The 25019-nt window shown below is 41.2% G+C and overlaps 2 protein-coding genes across 3 annotated transcripts in view; one reads left to right on the top strand and one right to left on the bottom strand.

The window, feature by feature from the left end:
• The first annotated feature begins 390 nt into the window (after positions 1-390).
• actmap (actin maturation protease) lies at positions 391-14685 on the top strand. 2 transcript variants are annotated; one of them, XM_061878210.1, is made up of 7 exons: positions 391-850; positions 1082-1288; positions 4590-4658; positions 4759-4880; positions 4943-5069; positions 12348-12418; positions 12480-14685. In XM_061878210.1, exons 2-7 carry the CDS (start codon positions 1095-1097, stop codon positions 12836-12838), a joined length of 942 nt encoding a protein of 313 aa, XP_061734194.1. In that variant the 5' UTR covers positions 391-850; positions 1082-1094; the 3' UTR covers positions 12839-14685. The 2 variants fall into 2 exon arrangements, with proteins under 2 accessions (XP_061734194.1, XP_061734193.1); XM_061878209.1 differs by having other exon boundaries at positions 391-976.
• Positions 13951-25019, bottom strand: part of itpkcb (inositol-trisphosphate 3-kinase Cb) — a 46245-nt gene continuing 35176 nt past the window's right edge. Inside the window, exons 3-8 of the mRNA XM_061878207.1 lie at positions 22419-22518; positions 22107-22320; positions 20101-20305; positions 17301-17402; positions 17119-17190; positions 13951-15271 (exon numbers count right to left, since the gene is read on the bottom strand). Of these exons, the coding sequence (XP_061734191.1) occupies positions 15056-15271; positions 17119-17190; positions 17301-17402; positions 20101-20305; positions 22107-22320; positions 22419-22518 (909 nt within the window). The 3' untranslated portion in view covers positions 13951-15055. The remainder of the gene's footprint in view (positions 15272-17118; positions 17191-17300; positions 17403-20100; positions 20306-22106; positions 22321-22418; positions 22519-25019) is intronic.

The following is a 25019-nucleotide window of genomic DNA, read 5'->3' as shown; positions in this document are numbered from 1 at the left end:
GAGGAAGCCGGAGTACCCGGAGGGAACCCACGCAGTCACGGGGAGAACATGCAAACTCCACACAGAAAGATCGCGACCCTGGGATTAAACTCAGGACAACTCAGGACCTCCGTATTGTGAGGCACATATACTAACCCCAGTCAAAATTTATGGCAATATATTAATGAAAGCCATCCCTTTTTTGTTTATTTTAACATCTGCCGTTTGAAAGAAAAATCTAAAAACGGGCCTAATTGTGTAACCTATTTTTATGGACTGCCCGTGTTGTTTTTGTACTTATCCTGTTATTGTGTCGAAATGAGGACGGTGCTTGTTCTTGTTATAAGCTGATATACAGTACATGCCTTGAGCTCTTATTTTGAAGGCGCTAAGAGCGGAAGTGGTGACGAGTTGTGGTGGAGCGGAGTTTGAAAAGAAAGGAAATAAAGTGGTTCTCGTGTAAAACTGGAGCCTTCGTGTTTGTTATTTTTTATTTTTGAACAGTATATGCGATATATATAAACCCTCGGTTACAATTTTATTTTTTGATTTGCGTTTCAGAACTGAGGTAGAAAAAACGGAAAGTACACGAACCAGGTTCATATTTCTTCAGCAGGAGTCCTATTGACGTTTTGAAAAAAGGTGTCATTTAATAGTTGTTCAACTTTTGTTCCAGAAATGTAAAAATAGAAAAAAAATGGCCCGAAATGCGTTTTATGGTTTGCATTTAAGAATAGGAAATGTAACGAACGGAAGTTGGTCTTCCGTACCAGCAGGGGCGACAAACTGTTGGTTCAAAAAAAAAAAAAAACCTGAAGAAGAGAGTTACCAAATATGGTCATAACCACCGGCTGCTAAGCTCGCCTGAAAAGTGAGTTAAACAACATTTTCACAACAACTTTCACTCAAATTATGTAAGCTTGTTATGAAATATACAAGCATACCTTCGAAGCCCTGCAGCATGTACTTAGCTGTGACGTTTATTCCAGAAAGAGAGGTGAACGACCACTTAGTTTAATGGCTATTAGAGTGTCTTGTGCAGAGAAGTTGCATCTTCTTTTAGATTGTCTTCTTTATTTCAACCTAACTTCTCTTTTGTCAGGATCTCTGGGAACATGTCTGGGTCCTCCATGCACCTTCCTGCTCCTGCACCTCCTGCTCCTCCTCCTGCACCTCCTCCTGCACCTCCATGCTCAACAGACAAGGACAGCAAGAAGAAGAAGTTGTATCAAAGTATAGGACTCAGCAGAAGTCCAGTTGTGGGAGATAACACCGAGCCTCTTATGCTTATTCGTCAACGGGAGAACAGGTGATCGCATGATCTTTGCAATTCAAACATTTTCCTTCTACCAGGCGCGTGTCAAAGACAAGTCCCGGGGGCCGAATGTGGCCCAGAAACGACACCATGCGGGGCCCCTCTAGTTCAGTTCAGAAGTTGGATGACAAACATTTTTTTCAGTGAATTCCATGAAACACGAGAGTGCTCCTCTTGTGTCGAGGAACACTTTGCATTAACATTTGAAGCTGGTCTGGGAGTCAGCAACACCCGGCTCCCCAGTGGCTCCATGGAGCATCTTTAGAAAGGGAAAAAAAATGGGGGAAAATACTTGTTTTGTTTTACAGTATGTTTTTTGTCTAAGGACAAACATGACACATCCATTTCCATTTTCTACCGCTTATTCCCTTTTGGGGTCGCGGGGGGCGCTGGCGCCTATCTCAGCTACAATCGGGCGTAAGGCGGGGTACACCCTGGACAAGTCGCCACCTCATCGCAGGGCCAACACAGATAGACAGACAACATTCACACTCACATTCACAGACTAGGGCCAATTTAGTGTTGCCAATCAACCTATCCCCAGGTGCATGTCTTTGGAAGTGGGAGGAAGCCGGAGTACCCGGAGGGAACCCACGCATTCACGGGGAGAACATGCAAACTCCACACAGAAAGATCCCGAGCCTGGATTTGAACCCAAGACTGCAGGAACTTCGTATTGTGAGGCAGATGCACTAACCCCTCTGCCACCGTGAAGCCCTGAAAACATGACACAAACCTTCCCAATTGTTAGAACTACCACTGTTTAATATGAGTATTCGGTGAACATCGTTTTGTCCTACTAATTTTGGCGGTTTTTGAACTCACCATAGTTTGTTTACATGTAAAATCTTCCACTCTTTCTTTGTCTCATTTTGTACACCAATGGTTTTATGCTGTGTGTGAACGCACAAAGGTGCGCTTTGTTGATGTTATTGACTTGTTGGAGTACTAATCAGGCTATTAAGGTTAGCTGTATGTACATATTGCATCGTTATGCCTTATTTGTAGCTATATTTGAGCTCGTTTAATATCCTTTACTTTTATCCTTTTTGTATTTAATTTAGTTTTGCTTGTCTCATGACACATTATCTTTGTGTAATAGTGGCTGCATTTCTCATAGTTGTCTGTGCGTCATGTTGTTAAAGACAACATGTCTACCTTTGGCCATTACAAGCCAGTCATTTCCAGGAGTTATCTCACCTTCTGAGTAGCTTCTGATTTACTAATGGATGCTAATGTGTAGAATAAATATTACATTTGAACATTTCTGTCAACCAAGATTTGCTTCAGCCTCGACACATAGATAGATAGGTAGATAGAAAATATAATAGAGATAAAGATATACAAAGTAACTAATGGAGGTATAAATGGAAATACAATAGAAAATATAGCAATAAAAATAAAAAGTAATAAACAAAATGAAAAAGTAATATTCTATTCTATTGTATTCCATTCTAATAAGAATACAAATGTAACAGTAAAAATAAGAACATGACAAGAAAAACAAGGCAGCAGTAACCATCCATCCATCCATTTCCTACCGCTTATTCCCTTTGGGGTCGCGAGGGGGGTGGTGGTGCCTATCTCAGCTACAATCGGACAAGTCGCCACCTCACCACAAAGCAGTAACCATGTTATGAAAAAATAAATAGTAGGCTAATATAGACACTTATATCATGTGTTGCCTTCATTTTAAGACTTATTTGCAGCTTTTCATTTTTTGCGGCTCCAGACAGATTTGTTTAATGTATTTTCTGTCCAATTTGGCTTTTTCAACATTTCGGGTTGCTGACCGCTGATCTAGTCCAATCTTTTGGACTACATCCCTGCCCTTTAAGTCCTCTCCTTTATGGCAGTTTACATTTTTGTAATGTAATTTATGCAACAAAGGTTTTGCTGTAGCTTGTTTACTTGCGCACATTCATAACCTATACCTGCTTTTTCAGTATTTAAACACACACATATATATATATATATATATATATATATATATATGTCTTGATTGGATTATCCAGAGAATAGTGCTCGATACCGTGGTAGAGCGCAATATGTAGGTGTGGGAAAAATCACAAGACTACTTCATCTCTACAGATCTGTTTCATGAGGGGTTCCCTCAATCATCAGGAGATTTTAATGGAAGCATTCACATACAATGGTTTATATAGAGCACAGAATGGGTACAAGCAGGCGTAGTGTGTGGTGATTGGCTCATGTGTTACCTAGGAGGTGTTTCCGTCTATGGCGGCATGTTGAAATGATTTCACTGCGCTTGTTGAGAGATGATAGATCTGGATGATATATAATAAACAGTTTCTCTTTTAAGCATAGGTTGCATCTTTTATTACCACTGTTGTAAGGTGTGCTGGATGCAAGAATTTGCCATGTTATTGAATATTCAACATTATTGTCTTTGAGGTTCCAAATGTGTTTGCTGAGTTCTGTAGAATTCTGCAAAGTCTGGTTTCTAAAGGAGGCCTCATTTAGAAACCAGACTTTGCAGAATTCTACAGAACTCAAAGGAGGCCTCCTTTAGAAACCAGACTTTGCAGAATTCTACAGAACTCAGCAAACACATTTGGAACCTCAAAGACAATAATGTTGAATATTCAATAACATGGCAAATTCTTGCATCCAGCACACCTTACAACAGTGGTAATAAAAGATGCAACCTATGCTTGAAAGAGAAACTGTTTATTATATATCATCCAGATCTATCATCTCTCAACAAGCGCAGTGAAATCATTTCAACATGCCGCCATAGACAGAAACACCTCCTAGGTAACACATGAGCCAATCACCACACCCTACGCCTGCTTGTACCCACCCACTCTGTGCCCTATATAAACCATTGTATGTGAATGCTTCCATTAAAATCTGATGATTGAGGGAACCCCTCATGAAACAGATCTGTAGAGATGAAGTAGTCTTGTGATTTTTCCCACACCTACATATATATATATATATATATATATATATATATATATATATATATATATATATATATATACATACATGTTTATGATAGATATTTTCTTAAAAGACATTGATTCTTAAATTATGTTGCACCAGTGCCTCTATCAAGTGGTATTTTTATCACAATCCTATAGTTTTAGTTTGAGACATTCACATGTGAAATAACTGACAAAAAACATGTACTAACCAAAGATTTGCTGAACTAAAATTTGAATGCAATTTCCCATTGTTGACATATTTCCAGAAGAGTTGTTTGTGAAGCACACACACAGTTTTAAAGCAACAATTATTTTTGTTGAAGTGTTATTTGAATGTGCTTCAGTTTCAGCCCAGACCTCCACTGGATACTTATCAACACATACGTGCCTTCTCTCATCCAAGACGGTCCACAGTAAGTCCTGACCACACCTCCTCACCTTTGACTCATGATGTCAACACCACATATTTGCCAAGGTGTGACTGCACGCTCATGTTTGGTCTTCATCTTGCAGGTGCGGCCTGGTAGCTCTGTGTGCGGCCGCTCACCTCACACGGCACGGCGCCGTCGACGTGGACGCCGTCGTTCAGACCGCACGCGGCCGAGGCTTCACAGTACAGGGGGAAATGTTCTCAGGTAAGCCGCCAAATAAGAGTGTGCGGCAAACAGCAAGTGACACCTGCCTCCTCCTGTGTCAGCTGGCAACATGGCGCTGTTGGCCCAGGAAGTGTGTGGATGTAAAGCAGAGCTGCTGTCAGGAGGACTCAGTGGACATGCTTCAAGGATTCTAACACACTTGTGGGCTAGGCAGCCCCTTCTCATCCCGTATCCTACACCTGCACACCTGCTGGGGGCTATGAGGAAGGACATATCATTAGGTACACCTGCACTCTTGCTAGGGGCTATGAGGAAGGACATATCATTAGGTACACCTGCACACTTGCTGAAGGCTATGAGGAAGGACATATCATTAGGTACACCTGCACACTTGCTGGGGGCTATGAGGAAGGACATATCATTAGGTACACCCGCACTCTTGCTGAAGGCTATGAGGGAGGACATATCATTAGGTACACCTGCACACCTGCTGGGGGCATAGGAAGGACATATCATTAGGTACACCTGCACACTTGCTGAAGGCTATGAGGAAGGACATATCATTAGGTACACCTGCACACCTGCTGGGGGCTATGAGGAAGGACATATCATTAGGTACACCTGCACACTTGCTGGGGGCTATGAGGAAGGACATATCATTAGGTACACCTGCACACCTGCTGGGGGCTATGAGGAAGGACATATCATTAGGTACACCTGCACACTTGCTGGGGGCTATGAGGAAGGACATATCATTAGGTACACCTGCACACTTGCTGGGGGCTATGAGGAAGGACATATCATTAGGTACACCTGCACACCTGCTGGGGGCTATGAGGAAGGACATATCATTAGGTACACCTGCACACTTGCTGAAGGCTATGAGGAAGGACATATCATTAGGTACACCTGCACACCTGCTGGGGGCTATGAGGAAGGACATATCATTAGGTACACCTGCACACTTGCTGAAGGCTATGAGGAAGGACATATCATTAGGTACACCTGCACACTTGCTGGGGGCTATGAGGAAGGACATATCATTAGGTACACCTGCACACTTGCTGAAGGCTATGAGGAAGGACATATCATTAGGTACACCTGCACACTTGCTGAAGGCTATGAGGAAGGACATATCATTAGGTACACCTGCACTCTTGCTGGGGGCTATGAGGAAGGACATATCAGTAGGTACACCTGCACACCTGCTGGGGGCATAGGAAGGACATATCATTAGGTACACCTGCACACTTGCTGAAGGCTATGAGGAAGGACATATCATTAGGTACACCTGCACACTTGCTGAAGGCTATGAGGAAGGACATATCATTAGGTACACCTGCACACTTGCTGAAGGCTATGAGGAAGGACATATCATTAGGTACACCTGCACACTTGCTGAAGGCTATGAGGAAGGACATATCATTAGGTACACCTGCACACCTGCTGGGGGCTATGAGGAAGGACATATCATTAGGTACACCTGCACACTTGCTGAGGGCTATGAGGAAGGACATATCATTAGGTACACCTGCACACCTGCTGGGGGCTATGAGGAAGTACATATCATTAGGTACACCTGCACACTTGCTGAGGGCTATGAGGAAGGACATATCATTAGGTACACCTGCACACCTGCTGGGGGCTATGAGGAAGGACATATCATTAGGTACACCCGCACTCTTGCTGAAGGCTATGAGAAAGGACATATCATTAGGTACACCCGCACTCTTGCTGGGGGCTATGAGGAAGGACATATCATTAGGTACACCTGCACACTTGCTGGGGGCTATGAGGAAGGACATATCATTAGGTACACCTGCACACTTGCTGAAGGCTATGAGGAAGGACATATCATTAGGTACACCTGCACACTTGCTGAAGGCTATGAGGAAGGACATATCATTAGGTACACCTGCACACTTGCTGGGGGCTATGAGGAAGGACATATCATTAGGTACACCTGCACACCTGCTGGGGGCTATGAGGAAGGACATATCATTAGGTACACCTGCACACTTGCTGAGGGCTATGAGGAAGGACATATCATTAGGTACACCTGCACACCTGCTGGGGGCTATGAGGAAGTACATATCATTAGGTACACCTGCACACTTGCTGAGGGCTATGAGGAAGGACATATCATTAGGTACACCTGCACACCTGCTGGGGGCTATGAGGAAGGACATATCATTAGGTACACCCGCACTCTTGCTGAAGGCTATGAGAAAGGACATATCATTAGGTACACCCGCACTCTTGCTGGGGGCTATGAGGAAGGACATATCATTAGGTACACCTGCACACTTGCTGAAGGCTATGAGGAAGGACATATCATTAGGTACACCTGCACACTTGCTGAAGGCTATGAGGAAGGACATATCATTAGGTACACCTGCACACCTGCTGGGGGCTATGAGGAAGGACATATCATTAGGTACACCCGCACTCTTGCTGAAGGCTATGAGAAAGGACATATCATTAGGTACACCCGCACTCTTGCTGGGGGCTATGAGGAAGGACATATCATTAGGTACACCTGCACACTTGCTGAAGGCTATGAGGAAGGACATATCATTAGGTACACCTGCACACTTGCTGAAGGCTATGAGGAAGGACATATCATTAGGTACACCTGCACACTTGCTGGGGGCTATGAGGAAGGACATATCATTAGGTACACCTGCACACCTGCTGGGGGCTATGAGGAAGGACATATCATTAGGTACACCTGCACACTTGCTGAAGGCTATGAGGAAGGACATATCATTAGGTACACCTGCACACTTGCTGAAGGCTATGAGGAAGGACATATCATTAGGTACACCTGCACACCTGCTGGGGGCTATGAGGAAGGACATATCATTAGGTACACCCGCACTCTTGCTGAAGGCTATGAGAAAGGACATATCATTAGGTACACCCGCACTCTTGCTGGGGGCTATGAGGAAGGACATATCATTAGGTACACCTGCACACTTGCTGAAGGCTATGAGGAAGGACATATCATTAGGTACACCTGCACACTTGCTGGGGGCTATGAGGAAGGACATATCATTAGGTACACCTGCACACCTGCTGGGGGCTATGAGGAAGGACATATCATTAGGTACACCTGCACACTTGCTGAGGGCTATGAGGAAGGACATATCAGTAGGTACACCTGCACACTTGCTGGGGGCTATGAGGAAGGACATATCATTAGGTACACCTGCACACTTGCTGGGGGCATAGGAAGGACATATCATTAGGTACACCTGCACACTTGCTGAAGGCTATGAGGAAGGACATATCATTAGGTACACCTGCACACTTGCTGAAGGCTATGAGGAAGGACATATCATTAGGTACACCTGCACACTTGCTGGGGGCATAGGAAGGACATATCATTAGGTACACCTGCACACTTGCTGAGGGCTATGAGGAAGGACATATCATTAGGTACACCTGCACACTTGCTGAAGGCTATGAGGAAGGACATATCATTAGGTACACCTGCACACCTGCTGGGGGCTATGAGGAAGTACATATCATTAGGTACACCTGCACACCTGCTGAGGGCTATGAGGAAGGACATATCATTAGGTACACCCGCACTCTTGCTGAAGGCTACGAGAAAGGACATATCATTAGGTACACCCGCACTCTTGCTGGGGGCTATGAGGAAGGACATATCATTAGGTACACCTGCACACTTGCTGAAGGCTATGAGGAAGGACATATCATTAGGTACACCTGCACACTTGCTGAAGGCTATGAGGAAGGACATATCATTAGGTACACCTGCACACTTGCTGGGGGCTATGAGGAAGGACATATCATTAGGTACACCTGCACACCTGCTGGGGGCTATGAGGAAGGACATATCATTAGGTACACCTGCACACTTGCTGAAGGCTACAACACACCTTTAGTGTTCTCCTGAGACGTGTAAGAACGCCAAAGCAACACCGGAGTCATGAAGAGAACGTCCTTGTAAGCCTGACCATTTACTTTGATCATTCTTAATAGACGAGGGTGAAAAACTGAACAAAACAAAGAGACACAAACACACTTATTGCCTTTGTACATATTTGTCTACAACAGGGGTGTCCAAACTTTTTCCAATAAAGGGCCGCACACTGAATAATCAAAGCAAGCGGGGGCCATTTATTTTTAAAACCAATACAATATCTGTATAAAAAATATACATTTAGGCCTCCACTCAGGCTTGATCCCGGGGACCCCAAAGGCTTTTGGTAAAGATAAAATGTTAATAATAATTATTATTTTTATTATTATTTAAGTTTTAAATCTCTAGACCAGGGGTAGGGAACCTATGGCTCGTGAGCCAGATTTGGCTCTCGGATAAATCTGAGCTGACATTGCTTAACACGATAAATACTGAATAATTCCACTTGTAATCAAAAATAACGTTCAAAATATAAAACATTCTCGTGCATTTTAATGTTCAAGAAGTTGCGTTAATGGTAAGAAGTAATTTATTCATTACTGGTTAGTGTGGGGCTCGCCCTCATGGGGGTTCTTCAGACCACCAAGCACCGACATGAGAGCCTGTTTCAGGGTTACAATATTTTTCAATTTTTCAATAAGTCTCTTAGTTGCTTTCCAGCATTTGTCTTTTTCTCTTTCGTTCTTGCTCTCTCCTGGCTGCTGCTTATAAACAGAGTGACAGGTGATTAGAAAATAGGCCCAGCTGGGCCATCTACGCACCTGTCGCTGATTTCGAGGTCGGCCCTGGCAACAACCCGCTTCGCTGCAGGCCCGCAGGCCACGCCCCTCCACAGTTAGCTTCAGAATAACAATGTCTTTCCAAAGATTAATAGACCTATTATACTGTAGAAATGTTGGTCTTACTTGAAAATGCACGCGTTGAGTTGTGTTCAGTGTTGAAAAAAATATTATATGGCTCTTACGGAAATACATTTTAAAAATATTTGGCTTCTTGGCTCTCTCAGCCAAAAAGGTTCCCGACCCCTGCTCTAGATCAACATTAGGTCTAACTGTCAATGTGACGTTTTTAAAGATGTAAGTTGTATGCTCTTTTTGTAAAAAAAAAAACACAAAATATGCAATATTTCCACCCAATAAAAATTTTAAGTAGAATATTTGAGATTATATAATAATTGGAGCCGTAAAAATGGACTGGACTCTCGCGACTGTGTTGGATCCATTATGGATTGAACTTTCACAGTATCATGTTAGACCCGCTCGACATCCATTGCTTTCCTCCTCTCCAAGGTTCTCATAGTCATCATTGTCACCGACGTCCCACTGGGTGTGAGTTTTCCTTGCCCTTATGTGGGCCTACCGAGGATGTCGTAGTGGTTTGTGCAGCCCTTTGAGACACTAGTGATTTAGGGCTATATAAGTAAACATTGATTGATTGATTGATTGATTGATTGAAAAAGGTCAACAACTCATAACAGCATTGATTTTAATTCACTATTACTTTTTGTGCAATGACACTTAAAAAACAAAACACTGATCCAAAAGGGTCCTACTCATTAAAGTGTTAAAAATAAATTATAATTTTTTTTTACTGTTTACTTTTAACACAATGGTCTCGAGATCAACTTCAGATCTATTTGTAAATTATAAGTTTTATTGTTGTTTATGTTTTTTGTTTGTTCGTTTTAGGCCCTTCTTTTAAAAAAAAACAGCTCAGTTTTTTAAATAGCAAACACAAAATATCTAACATTTGCCCCCAAAATATCTCCAAGTGGAATTATTTAATGAGACGTAATTGGAGCCTTAAATTGCTCAATAATTCATAATTGATTTTGATTCACTATTTTTTTTTTAAAGAAACAAACAGCCTGCATGGCAGCTTTGTGTTATTAGAGTAAACATTGCCATTCAAATGTTTTAAAGGCCTACTGAAAGCCACGACTAGCGACCACACAGTCTGATAGTTTATATATCAATGATGAAATATTAACATTGCAACACATGCCAATACGGCCGCTTTAGTTTACTAAATTGCAATTTTTAATTTCCCGGGAGTCCTGGAAACATCGTGTAATGATGACGTGTACGCAGGACGTCACAGGTTTTTAGGAAGTATGAGCGCTGCACACACACACAGCTAAAAGTCGTCTGCTTTAACAGCATAATTACACAGTATTTTGGACATCTGTGTTGCTGAATCTTTTGCAATTTGTTCAATGAATATTGGAGAAGTCAAAGTAGAAAGATGGAGTTAGGAAGCTTTAGCCTTTAGCCACACAAACACACGGTGATTCCTTGTTTAAAATTCCTGGAGGTGAAACTTTACTATGCATCAGAGCGCGGTCAAGCCAACATGAATCAAGACGGAATGTCAACCAGCAGGTTTCGGTGAGAAAATTGTGGTTAAAAAGTGGCTTCTTACCGGATATCAGCTGAGCTTGTGTCGTCCATGAAGCTGCCGTCGACTCCCCTGAGACATTGGCGTCAACACACCTGTGGACACACCCCTCTGACTATCAGGTACTGTTAATCTCACTAAAACACTAGCAACACAATAGAAAGATAAGGCATTTCCCAAAATTATCCTAGTAAATGTGTCTAAAAACATCGGAATCCGTCCCAATGCAATCGCGTTTTTTTTTCTAGTCCGTCGCTATCAAGATCCTCAAACACGAATCTTTCATCCTCGCTCAAATTAATGAGGAAATTGTCGTTTTCTTGGTCCGAATAGCACTTTTTGTTGGAAGCTCCCATTATAAACAATGTGAATATGTGAGGAGCCATCACACTTGTGATGTCATCGTCTGCTACTTCCGGTACAGGCAAGGCTTTTCTCTTAACACCGACAGTTGCAAACTTTATCGTGGATGTTCTCTACTAAATCCTTTCAGCAAAAATATGGCAATATGGCGAAATGATGAAGTATGACACATAGAATGGAGCTGCTATCCCCGTTTAAATAAGAACATCTCATTTCAGTAGGACTTTAAGCTCCTTTAAGTTGGATGGGAAGTGTTGCTTTTGTCTCCGAACATTGCTTTGCATACTTGTCTTCTTTAGTGTTGATTAATGAGCAAAACAAACACACTTTTCACATTGTCATAATGGAGTAAGGCTGTTGATTGATGTGATTGAAACTTTTATTAGTATATAGCACAGTATAGTACATATTTCCTACAAAGTCCAGAGGGCTCTCGTAATATTAAAAAAATGCCTTTCTGAAGGTCGACATAGCTCGGTTGGTAGAGTGGCCGTGCCAGCAACTTGAGGGTTGCAGGTTCGATTCTCGCTTGTGCCATCCTAGTCACTGCCGTTGTGTCCTTGGGCAAGACACTTTCCCCACCTGCTCCCAGTGCCACCCACACTGCTTTAAATGTAACTTAGATATTGGGTTTCACTATGTAAAGCGCTTTGAGTCACTTGAGAAAAAGCGCTATATAAATATAATTCAAATTCACACACTAAACAGTTTCTTTCTATGTAAACATTCCATGAATAACTCCTGCTGACCATTCCAACGTAGAAATGATTTGAGCCTTGACACTGAACACCCAGATATGACGAGGACTACAACCACGAGCCCTGCCAGCGTGGGGGCCACAGGGCACACTGGGCCGTGGCTTCAGGTCAGCCAAGAAGATGAGGAAACAGGTCAAACGCGGTATTTAACACATCTACCTCACCCAGGTGTTCTCCTCGGCGTGGAACCGGGCAGCGTCAGCTCAGAACAGACTCGGCCCGACCCCACCCTGCCGTGGATTCACCTCCCCGGAGAGTCCTCTTCCTCCCGCTGTCCCGCCGTGGGCAGCTGGAGCCCCGGGGACGTCTACATCCTGGCCAAGCAGGGTAAGAGTCTACGCTACCAGCTGTGGGGGTGGGACAGCGTGGCCCGTAGCAACGAGCAGCTGAAGGCAATGGACCCTCAGAGGTGCAGCGATGGCACCACATACGTGGTTCCGGAAGGAGGAGTGGAGGCTGGGCTGGCCGGGCAGGCTGTGTTACTGCACACGAGGACCCCGTCGGAAGAAGCTCATAGGATAGGATAGCATAGGTCTTTATTGTCATTGGACAAGTACAACGCAACTTTGTTTTCAGCTCAAAGCCGTTCAAGATGAGACAAACAAACAGTGTACTGGGTTACAGAACAGGAACGCTGACTGTAAAAGATGGGGAATGGGTAAAACGCTGGGGAAGGATGATTAAAAAAAGTACAATCTAGAATGGGCTCCCAAGGGGGCCCAGTCTGGAGTGGGAAAAAACCTCGATATACATATTACAACGTACTTCTCCAGGTATCTAGCGACAGAGGGGAGGGAGTGCGGGGTCATGGTGGTAGGCCGCAGCTATCAGGCCCTGACCATCCTTTCATCACCCCTACGGGATGTGGGTCGAGGGCGTTGGTTTGGGGGGAGGGGCTGAATGTGTGTGTGGCGTATATTTTTGTGGATGCATGTTTGTGTGTACGCCTGAAGTGTGTCTCTGTTCCATATGAGACATGTTTGTTTTTATTAAAATAACAAGACTTTTTAAAGTCAGTATTTGTACACATTACTTGAGCATCCTAATCATCTCTACAAAGTTGGCAAGTATGGATTAAGGCTAATATAACCTATATATATATATATAGATGTGTTTTGTTGTGTGTGTAAGGCTCTGTATATTTGGGGGACAAGTTAATACGTTTTTGTTTTAACTGCCTGTGTTGTTTTTGTACTTATTTTAATTTCCTTGTTTGTGTTGAAATGTCCTCGTTTCAACACAAACGAGGAAATTAAAACTATTGTTTCTCGTCTGTTTGTCAATGTTGAAATTTATAAATAAAGGTTTATATTGAAAAAATAATATGCAAAACAGAGGAAATAAAGTGGTCCTCGTGTAAAACTGGAGCCTCCGTGTTTCATATTGTGTAGTTTTATACACTATAGGCGACATAAATAAACCCTCGGTTACAATTGTATTGAACTTTTACTTTGTAAAAGTCCACAAAATGCGTGTCGCTGTTAAAGTTGGATAATGTGTTTGTTAAAAAAAAATGATATTTGTACTTTTGTCTTTTACAGTACAATTACGCAAACATACTGGCCTTTAAAGAGCTACAATCCCTCAAAATATTATTTTTGAAATATGGTCTTGTTTAAAATGAGAGAAAAAAAAACCCTTATATAAATCTTATTTCCAGTTTATTGCAATCCACGACCTTCATGACAAAGCAGGGATTTCATGTCAAAATGTAACCAGTGATTGTCGTCGCTGCACTTTTTCCACATAAAATGCCTTTCCAGAATATACAATAAAACTGTATCCAGTTTCCTCACATAACAAAGCTCCCAGTTGGAAAAAACAAGAAACAAAAACCCTGTTAACTGTTAGACATGCATGAGAGTAGAAGTAGTAGCATGTAAGACTTTGTAAACACAACACCATGCCTCAGTGTGACACAAGGTGGACTTTTTAGAGGTGAGGATGACTCTTGACAGATAACTAGAAGTCATTCCGGGGAACAAGTGAACAGTCAAAGGAAGATATTATTATTTCTACTGACTCCAATCAAGGAAACAGCAGACACTGACCATTCATTTAAAATCCATATGCAATTGTTGCTGTTTTCCCAGCAAATCCAGTGATAAAAAAAAAAATCAGGATACAAAGAAAACTCACTTATTCCAGTTATTTGTTGTTTTAAATCACCCTTTTCACTGGAAGTGTTAAGCAACACCGCAATAAGAGCGCGTAAACCTGAGTGATTAAAACACACTAAAGAGGCACGGCTTGTTTTGATCCATGGCTTTCTGAGGATGCTTGCATTTAGAATAATGGAAAACCAAAACCCCATACTTTCACTTTCATTAATTGTTGTATAAAAATCTTTCTAGTGGGAGGAAAAATAGCTGGATTTGTCACTTAAAAAACATTACAGGCACGGGTATTGTACAAAGAAGTTAAGGGTTAGAAAAATTAAATACATTTGTATGTACACAAGTTGCTGGACACGTGGTTTTTTGACCAGCGTGTTAGTGTTGCAGCAGATTTCAATGCAAGAACCTCCAAGGCAGCAAGAAAAGATTTTTGTGCAGATTATCTCAGTGTAATGTGCACCTTTGACCACAAGAGGGAGACAAGTAGTCCTATGCAGCAGAGGCAAATTCCACTTTGCAGTAAAAGTCCGGCGACGGCACAACAGAAAAGACATGTTGGCGTGGAGCGGAAGTCCAGATTCTCCACTTTTGTTCAATCTTGCATTCTTCATCAAAAAAAAGTCCCGCTCAAGATGTCTGAGACTGTGGAAGCATGGCGCTGAAGATGTCTATCAAGTTGTCCAGTCCCCACAGGTAGCCGTCTTCTCGGTTGCCCTCCTCCCAGGGGGTCCGGTGGTTCAGGGTTTTGGGGGACAGCAGGGGCACGGTCTTCCCGAAGTCGATCATCCACACTTGGGCCTTCCCCGAGGCGTCGTGCACAAACAGCAGCGAGCTGCCGACCACCTGAGGAAGCAGAGAGAGAGAGAGAGAGAGAGACCTGGTGTTGGAGAATGGACTCTGATAAGGAAATATCAAACAATCTTCAACTGGGCTGACGGGTTGGTTTAGCAGTGTGTGTGTGTGTGTGTGTGTGTGTGTGTGTGTGTGTGTGTGTGCGTGTGTGTGTGTGTGCGTGCGTGTGTTACATCTACTTGAGTAACTTTAGAGATTAATTGTACTTCTAAGAGTAGTTTTAATGCAAGATACTTTTACTTTTACTTGAGTATATTTCTAGAGAAGAAAGGCTACTTTTACTCTGCTCCATTTATCTACATTCAGCTCGCTACTGACTTTTATCAATCTGTTAATACACGCTTTGTTTTGTTTTGTCAGACAGACCTTCAAAGTAGGATCTATCACATGCCTGCGTTTCACCAATCAAATGCAGTCACTGGTGACATTTGACTCTGTTTCACCAATCAAATGCAGTCACTGGTGACGTTTGACTCCGTTTCACCAATCAAATGCAGTCACTGGTGACGTTTGACTCCGTTTCACCAATCAAATGCAGTCACTGGTGACGTTTGACTCCGTTTCACCAATCAAATGCAGTCACTGGTGACGTTTGACTCTGTTTCACCAATCAAATGCAGTCACTGGTGATGTTTGACTCCGTTTCACCAATCAAATGCAGTCACTGGTGACGTTTGACTCCGTTTCACCAATCAAATGCAGTCACTGGTGACGTTTGACTCCGTTTCACCAATCAAATGCAGTCACTGGTGACGTTTGACTGCGTTTCACCAATCAAACATAGCCTGGCGGTCACGTGATTAACTGCACCCTTTTTTTCTTTTATAAAACTTCATTTATAAATTTCAACATTTACAAACAGTTGAAAATAATAATAAAAGTAAGTACAAAAACAGTACAAAACAGTATAAAAACCGTAAAAAACAGCGGCAGGAGATTGTAAATTCAAAGTAACTACAATAGAATGCAAAATATATATATATATATATATATATATATATATATATATATATATGAATGAATGAATGAAATAAGTTTATTTCGGTCATATAATCAATCAAATCAATCAACCATTTTGTGTGATCAGTTTTACAGTACATGTTATATGTGTACAATAATGCACATTTACACACGAAAGAAAAGAAAAAGAATGACCAAAAAAGGAATATATATAAAATAAACAAAGTGCAAAGCCATGGGCTCACTCAATCTCAGTAAATAAGTTACATTTGGAACACAGCATCATCGTTTTCACAGCTTTTTGCTTGTTAGAGGTAGAGTGTTTTAATGTAGTGTTCCAAATCTTCTTTTAAAGGCACTAAAAACAGGTCGGGTATTGAGAAACTTACATCTATGAATATAAAACTTAGCCAATAGTATCATGAGGTTGCAGAGGTCAAATTCATTTTCATTTTTTTCAATACAGTGTAAAAGCTAATATATATTATTTAATATATATTATTGTTTTAGTTGCTTATATTCCTGGCTCTAAATGTGTTCATTGCTATTTTTATGTTTTTGTGCATTACTTGTTGCCGTCATCATTAAACAAACAGGTTACTCATCAGTTACTCAGTACTTGAGTAGTTTTTTCACAACATACTTTTTACTTTTACTCAAGTAAATATTTGGGTGACTACTCCTTACTTTTACTTGAGTAATACATCTCTAAAGTAACAGTACTCTTACTTGAGTACAATTTCTCGCTACTCTACCCACCTCTGTGTGTGTGTGTGTGTGTGTGTGTGTGTGTGTGTGTGTGTGTGTGTGTGTGTGTGTGTGTGTGTGTGTGTGTGTGTGTGTGTGTGTGTGTGTGTGTGTGTGTGTGTGTGTGTCACCTCATGTGTCTTGAAGAACTCAGACTGCTCCAACACAGACCGAAGTTCCTCCAACCTCTGCAGGTAAAGTTTCTGGATGAAGGAGAACGTGAAAGTGTTACAAGTCTGCCAGGTAAGTTGCTTTGTAAAGTCATGGTAAAAAGTGAGTGATGAGTGACATAAAAGTCTGGGTGGAAACACACCAGCGTCTGAGTGTTCCCGTCCACAAAGTCCTCCAAGGCCCGCATCACTTGCTCTTTGAGCTTGGTGGTCTTAAAGTTAGTGTTGCAAGTGCCGTCGGCTTTCTGGAAGCGAAAAGAAGCAGGTGTTTAAAGCCAGTCTGTGAATGGACTTACAGTGGTACCAGTGTTGGCGTTAGGAACTTTCCAGTCATAAAAATGGGGTCCCACAATACATTTTTGGGGCCCCACTTTTTTGTAAGCGTTTTGAAAAAAAAAATGCATGATCCTGTTATATCTCACATTCTATATTGTGTTTTGGAAAATGGTTGTCATAAACGTTACTTCATTCATTAAAAAAATACTACAAAAGAAAAAAAACAAGTAAATCAAGTACCTACTACGTGTTGAAATACTCTTTTTGGAACTAAAATCTACCCAAACCACCACTTTGCTGCTGCCAAAAAAGGATTTAAAGGGTATTTCAACAAGTAAACAGTACAGTAAGTAATTGATGTTGACATATGTAACGCCCATAAGGGTATTCTAGTCAAATATGCTTGTGTAAATATAAACATTTTACGTTAAATCACTTTTTGCCGGGCAATATTACACTTAATGAACGTTTTACATAAATGGCTACACCCAAACCCTTTAAACGTATTTATTATGTGCAGGAAGAAATAACCGTTAAAGTTGTGTGTATCTTCCAAACAAGAAAGAGGTTTTATCACATCAACATGGGACTAACAACACTCCTTTAAATCTCATAGATACCACAGAAAAGGCAGGCTGTCATTTTCCAGACACGATAAAAGCTTAACTAATGAAGCGTTACAATATGATGAAGATAAAGTGTTTGTAATCCACTGTGGACACGCCAGGCCATGCAATGCAGGTTTAAAGTAGTGAGCGGTGTGCCCTCCCGCCAAGGAAATGCATTTTTGGCCGGCAATCACATTTTGGCCCCAAACCGGCAAATACAAACAAAACATAACACCGGCAGAAAGTGCGTTGGTTGAGGTGGGCGGGGCTGGGGAGGGGACAATGTTTGGTGGTAGCGGCGGTGTATAATGTAGCCCGGAAGAGTTAAGGATGCATGGGGTTCTGGGTATTTGTCCTGTTGTGTTTATGTTGTGTTACGGTGCGGAAGTTCTCCCGAAATGTGTTTGTCATTCTTGTTTGGTGTGGGTTCACAGTGTGGCGCATATTAGTAAGAGTGTTAAAGTTGTTTATATCACAACCTTCAGTGTAACCTGTGTGGCTGTTGACCAATTACACCTTGCAGTCAGTTACGTGTGCTAGCAGGAGTCGCATGCTACATGTGACCGGCTGGCCCGCAGATAGCATGGCGTGAAAGCGGGCACGACGACATGTTGTAGAGAACGCTAAAAGAATTGCCATCACGGCACGCCCTCAATATTGATGTGCGGGTTAAAATCTGAGAATTCTATTGTGCGGGTGAAAATTGGAGAATGTTAGCCCCGGGACCCCCCAGAAAAATCGTGGGGCGTCAGCAAGTATGCAGCTGAGCCACATCAGAGTGATCAAAAAGCCGCATGCGGCTCCGGAGCCGCGGGTTGCCGACGCCTGCGCTAGAGAATGAAGAGTGCTTGAAACTCCGCACCCATTCGGTGCCACACCTCAAAATTCCCAAGCAACAATTTCCACATAAACACCATATGAAAAAATTGTCAACAACATAAGGAGATAACGCCCGCAAGAACCTACCACATAGCAAAGAACATACACTATTTGTTTTCCTGTTACACAGCTCATTTGTGTTGGACACTTATTAAAATATCTTGTGTGACATCATGCACAAAAGTGCACTTTATTTGTTTTAAACTATTGCAGTGGCGTTCTGTACAAAAAGTGCACTTTAATTTAGTGTTGTTTTGATATGTCATCTTAGTGACATCATGCACAAAAGTGCACTCATAGTTTGTTTTAAAATGTCTCTGACAATCTTGCACTTTCTGTTTTGGAAATGACATGAATGTTTGTGCCACTGCTTAATAACTGTTTCATAAATACACTTTTAGTTGTGATTTCCCTCTCTGCATGAAAGTTTAAAAGTAGCATGTATGAATGCAGTATGAAGAAGAATGTTTGAATGTAGACACATAGAATCATCATACTGCTGTCATTATATGCATCAAGTCTTCATTCAAGGCTAAGGCAAACTATCCAGATATATATGATGTATGGTCACATGGTCTAAAAATATCCAGATATTAAAAAAAGGCCCAAGTCTCAGAAAGCTAGCAAGCTATGGAGTTTGCCACCAATGTATTTCTTGTAAAGTGTACAAAAAGGAGCATGGAAGCTGGACAAATAAGAAAAAGCAAGCACTTTCATGTAATATTGGACAGAAAGGAGGACTTTTTTTCTCCATTTGAAAAAGTGGAGGTTCTCATCACAATTGTCTGATTCCAATCAATGCAAGTCATCACAATCATACCAACTTATATTCTTGTCTTTGTATTTTAACTTGTTAACAAAAATGTCTCCTCCATGAATAAATGAATATAAATGATGTATATATGAATGAGATGGATCCCTCCACTTGGTCCATTGAAAAGTAGCTGGCCTGCAGACAAAGTGTGCTTTAGTGGCACAAAGCCACATGGTCTGCTTGAGAGGTTGAGTATGAGTGGTAGCCACTCGGCAGAAATCTGACACTTTCCTGGCCTCCATTACACGAACAACAAGTGGGTTTTACATTCTCTAACATGTCCCCTATAAACTGCTGTGCTTGCGTGTGGGCACCTTGATGGACTGGAACATTTTTATCATTTACTTGGCAGTGCAACCTTCTCACCTTGATGCCCTCAATGCGAAAGCCCAGGGTCGCCGTGGAGCTGATGGTCTCCCTCCACTGCATGTACCTGGGCTTGAGGACGCCCTGTTGAGCCCTCTCCTCCACTGTGGGCGCCCCGGGGTCCACAGCGACCATCTTCTCGTACATGTCCTGTCTCAAACGTGGACGCTGTCTCGCTTTCATCAGCTCCTCCTCCAGATAGGTCCTGATGAAAGAAAAGTCAACCATTTTTTATATGAATCAACGTTACGTTTGATTTGTATGTCGCTGCTTTATTATGTACCGTATTTTTCCGATTATAAGTCGCAGTTTTTTTCATAGTTTGGTGCGACTTATACTCAGGAGCGACTTGTGTATGAAATTATTAACACATTACCGTAAAATATCAAATAATATTATTTATCTCATTCACGTGAAAGACTATACGTATAAGATTTCATGGGATTTATGGATTGGGAGTGAGAGATAGTTTGGTAAAGGTATAGCATGTTCTATATGTTATAGTTATTTGAATGACTCTTACCATAATATGTTAGGTTAACATAGCAGTTGCTTATTTATGCCTCATATAACCTACACTTATTCAGCCTGTTCTTCACTATTCTTTATTTATTTTAAATAACCTTTCAAATGTCTATTCTTGGTGTTGGATTTTATCAAATAATGTTGATGTTCCGGTTTTTTTAGGTGTTTCCAGATTGCAAATGAAACTACGCCCCACCCTCTCTAATAGTATAACAATGTATCTTTTGAAAATGTACACTGTTTGAATACATTTCTTGAAGTCGTCAACCTTTTCCAGACATGTTCAAAAATAAACTTCATAAACGTTAAAAAAATTCACCCAGTCACAACTTTAAGTACACCTGCACACTGTCCGATCGATTCAGACTGTGTACAAAAACATCTCTTTGATGCTTCGGCAATGTTTAACACCAGTATTCAGCAGTGCAGAAAAGACAAACTTCATCATAAACCCCCTTTATTAAAAGCTAAATGTCCATGTGCATTGAACTGAGCTGAGATTAGTTTTGCTCCTAATATTTGCGGTAGGAAATGGATGGATGGATGGATTAAAAAAAAAACTAAGGGTTTTGGCTAGAGTGCAAACAATTAAGTGTATAAAAGGTTACATTATCTTACACCAGTGTTTTTCATCCACTGTGTGTGGAAGATTATCTAATTTTACCTATTTGGGTTAAAAAAAGGATTTGCAAACCAGTAATTATAGTCTGCAAAGGATGTGTTGTTGTTGAGTGTCGGTGCTGTCTAGAGCTTGGCAGAGTAACCACGTTATTCTCTTCCATATCAGTAGGTGGCAGCAGGGACTTAATTGCGTTGTAGATGTCGGAAACCGCAGGACGCAGTGTGCAGGTAAAAATGTGTCTAATGCTTAAACCAAAAATAAACAAAAGGTGAGTGCCCTAAGAAAAGGCATTGAAGCTTAGAGAAAACTATGCAGTTACAAAGTAAACAACATCAGAATGCTGCACGACAGCAAAGACTTACTGTGGAGCAAAGACAATGTACATTTGAACATGACATGACAATCAACAAAGAAGGATAAAAACAACTGAAATATTCTTGATTGCTAAAACAAAGTAGATGTGGGAAATATCACTCAAAGGAAGACATGAAACTGCAACAGGAAAATACCAAAAAAAAAAAGAAAAAGCCACCAAAATAAGAGCGCAGGACAAGAAGTAAAGGACTACACACAGGAAAAGAGCAAAAAAGTGCAAATAAGTCAGGGTGTGATGTGACAGGTGGTGACAGCACACCTACTTTGAGACAAGAGCTATAGTCATGCATGCTTGCTTATGCTTTAAAGTCATATCCAACAATTGCGACGACGACTTTTTACTGTCAACTGAGTTTCCTTTTTTAATGATGTCTGCTGGTGTTGTGCCTCTGCATTTTTTCAACGCGAAAAATGTGCCTTGGCTGAAAAAAGGTTGAAAAACACTCTCTTGTACTCACTGCAGATTTCATACATGATTGCTCACCTGCTGCCCATCTTACAGTCCATGATGGAGGGCAAGTCGAAATCAGCCAGCAGATCATCCATGAGGTTATAGTCCTGCTCATCTCTCTGCACCACGCCGTAATAACCAGGCACATATGGCCGCAGCGTGTCCTTCATCAACTTCTGCAGGCACTGCTGCTCACACTCACAGTACCGCTTTAACAGGCGACCATACTCCCCGGCCTGGAAGTTACCTGCGGTTCGGCGGACACAAACAGTTAAAGATTAAAGCGTGTGTGGAGGTGGTCATGCACCCGCTTCGTGTGTGTGTGTGTGTGTGTGTGTGTCGTACCTGCATGGCCGGCGAGCTGCACCCACGGGTAGCGCTTCTTGAAAGACACGACGAAGGGGGACCAGTGCACCATGGTCTTCAACTTCTGCCAGGGTTTATTCTGGGAAAGGTGCAAAAAAGAGGTTTCATTGTCTTGTGTCTGCACTGGCGGGTCAGTCAGTCTAACTAAACACCAAGCTTAGTGAACACACACCTTAGTAGACATTGGTCGGATACACCCCCTTTAGTCCACTGACAAAGGCCATTCATAAAACATTGACTAAAGTCGGCAGAGTGGTGTCGTAAAACAGAGTGGTACTGTCTACAAAATTGTGTGTTATCTTTGTTAGGAAGTACGACAGCAAAGATAGTGTTCAGTTGAAGCTTTGACGAAAGCAACTGATTGGAATGTGAGGGGGGGGTCCGAAACACAGTGTGTGTGTCATTTGTTTTGACTCCTGCAGTCCCTTGCATAATTGTTGCATTTTCCTCCTGATAACTTTTTCTGAACGTGATTTGAGAAAAGCCAGCTACGCGCAGAGGTGGGTAGAGTAGCCAGATGTTGTACTCAAGTAAGAGTACAGTTACTTTACAGATGTATTACTCAAGTAAAAGTAAGGAGTAGTCACCCAAATATTTACTTGAGTAAAAGTAAAAAGTATGTTGTGAAAAAAACACTCAAGTACTGAGTAACTGATGAGTAACCTGTTTGTTTAATGATGACGGCAACAAGTAATGCACAAAAACATAAAAATAGCAATGAACAAATTCAGAGCCGGGAATATCTCTTAAGCAACTAAAACAATATTATATATTAAATAATATATATTTGATGTTACACTGTATTGAATAAAAAATTGAAAATTAATTTTACCTTTGCAACCTCATGATACTATTGGCTAAGTTTTATATTCATAAATGTAAGTTTCTCAATACCCGACCTGTTTTTTGTGCCTTTAAAAAAGATTTAGAACTCTACATTAAAACACTCTACCTCTAACAAACAAAAAGCTGTGAAAACGATGATGCTGTGTTCCAAATTTAAGTTATTTACTGAGATTGAGTGAGCCCATGGCTTTGCACTTTGTTTATTTTATATATATATATATATATAATTTTTTTTTTTTTTTTTTTTTTGCATTCTATTTAAGTTACTTCGAATTTACAACCCCCTGGTGCTGTTTTGTACGGTTTTTATACTGTTTTGTACTGTTTTTGTACTTTGATTATTATTTTCAACTGTTAGTAAATGTTGAAATTTATAAATAAAAGTGTGACTGCCTGGCTCTGTTTGATTGGTGAAACGGAGTCAAACGTCACCAGTGACTGCATTTGATTGGTGAAACGCAGGCATGTGATAGATCCTACTTTGAAGGTCTGTCTGCATTAACAGATTGATAAAAATCAGTAGCGATTAACGAGCTGAATGTAGATAAATGGAGCGGAGTAAAAGTAGCCTTTCTTCTCTATAAATATACTCAAGTAAAAGTATATTGCATTAAAACTACTCTTAGAAGTACAATTCATCCCAAAAGTTACTCAAGTAGATGTAACGGAGTAAATGTAGCGCGTTACTACCTACCTCTGTTTATGAGTAATCCTAAACAGCGGCCACCATGTGAAAGTACATCCTTTTATGTGCCACACGTTTTGTTTAAATGACTTGCATTCTTTCCACAGCTGCTGTGTGGAAATTCTGTCACAATAAAATACGTCTGGATGCAGCAATATCCGCACAGAGCGGAAAGAGCGGCCCTTTGTTGACCTGAAAAACAGGCTTGATTTGACTTACAGCAGCTTTGCACCGACACGGTGGAATTGTGAAGAAGCCACGCCAGTCAGCTTTTTAACTGGAGATGAATGGTAAGGACTGACAGTAATATATTTAGCAGAACCTCCAACCTTGACAACAAAGCTGATCCTAGATGCTGATTGACTCCCAATGTTCCCCATAGGAAACTCATTTATTTGCTATGAATTAATTTTAATAACTAAGGGTGTAACGGTACACAAAAATGTTGGTTCGGTACGTACCTCGGTTTAGAGGTCACGGTTCGGTTAATTTTCAGTACAGTGAGAAAACAACAAAATATTAATTTTTGGGTTATTTATTTACCAAATTTGTAAACAATGGCTTGATCCTTTTAAAATTGGGAACACTATAATAATTCTGCCCACGTTAATCCACATTAAACTGCCTCAAATTGTGGCTCGGATTAAATAAAATGACAAAACTTTTCTTCTACATATAAAAAGTGCAACATCAAACAGTTTCAAGTCAACTCATCATGCTTAATTTATCACAGCATTTGGGAAGCCAATATTTGATTTTTATTATGTAAATGTTATATTTTTATCAACATGTGATAGCAGGGACCCTGCCATTCAAAACTAGGCTGCTACATTACTAATGATTAATGTAACTATAGCTGAAAAAATAGAACAGCAGCAATAGGAGAGACTATTCATCCCTGAACACCATGGAGTTCATGCCGGCTTAATGATGCACTTACATTATTATATCACTAGCATACACACACACACACACACTCACACAATGAGCTAACACACACACACTGCAAAATGAGCTAACGTTACGCGAAAAGATAATGAGCCTTCACC

The sequence above is a fragment of the Nerophis ophidion genome, linkage group LG18 (genome assembly GCF_033978795.1).
Source record: "Nerophis ophidion isolate RoL-2023_Sa linkage group LG18, RoL_Noph_v1.0, whole genome shotgun sequence".
Taxonomy (NCBI): Eukaryota; Metazoa; Chordata; class Actinopteri; order Syngnathiformes; family Syngnathidae; genus Nerophis; species Nerophis ophidion.
This window is presented reverse-complemented; position numbering and strand designations above follow the sequence as displayed.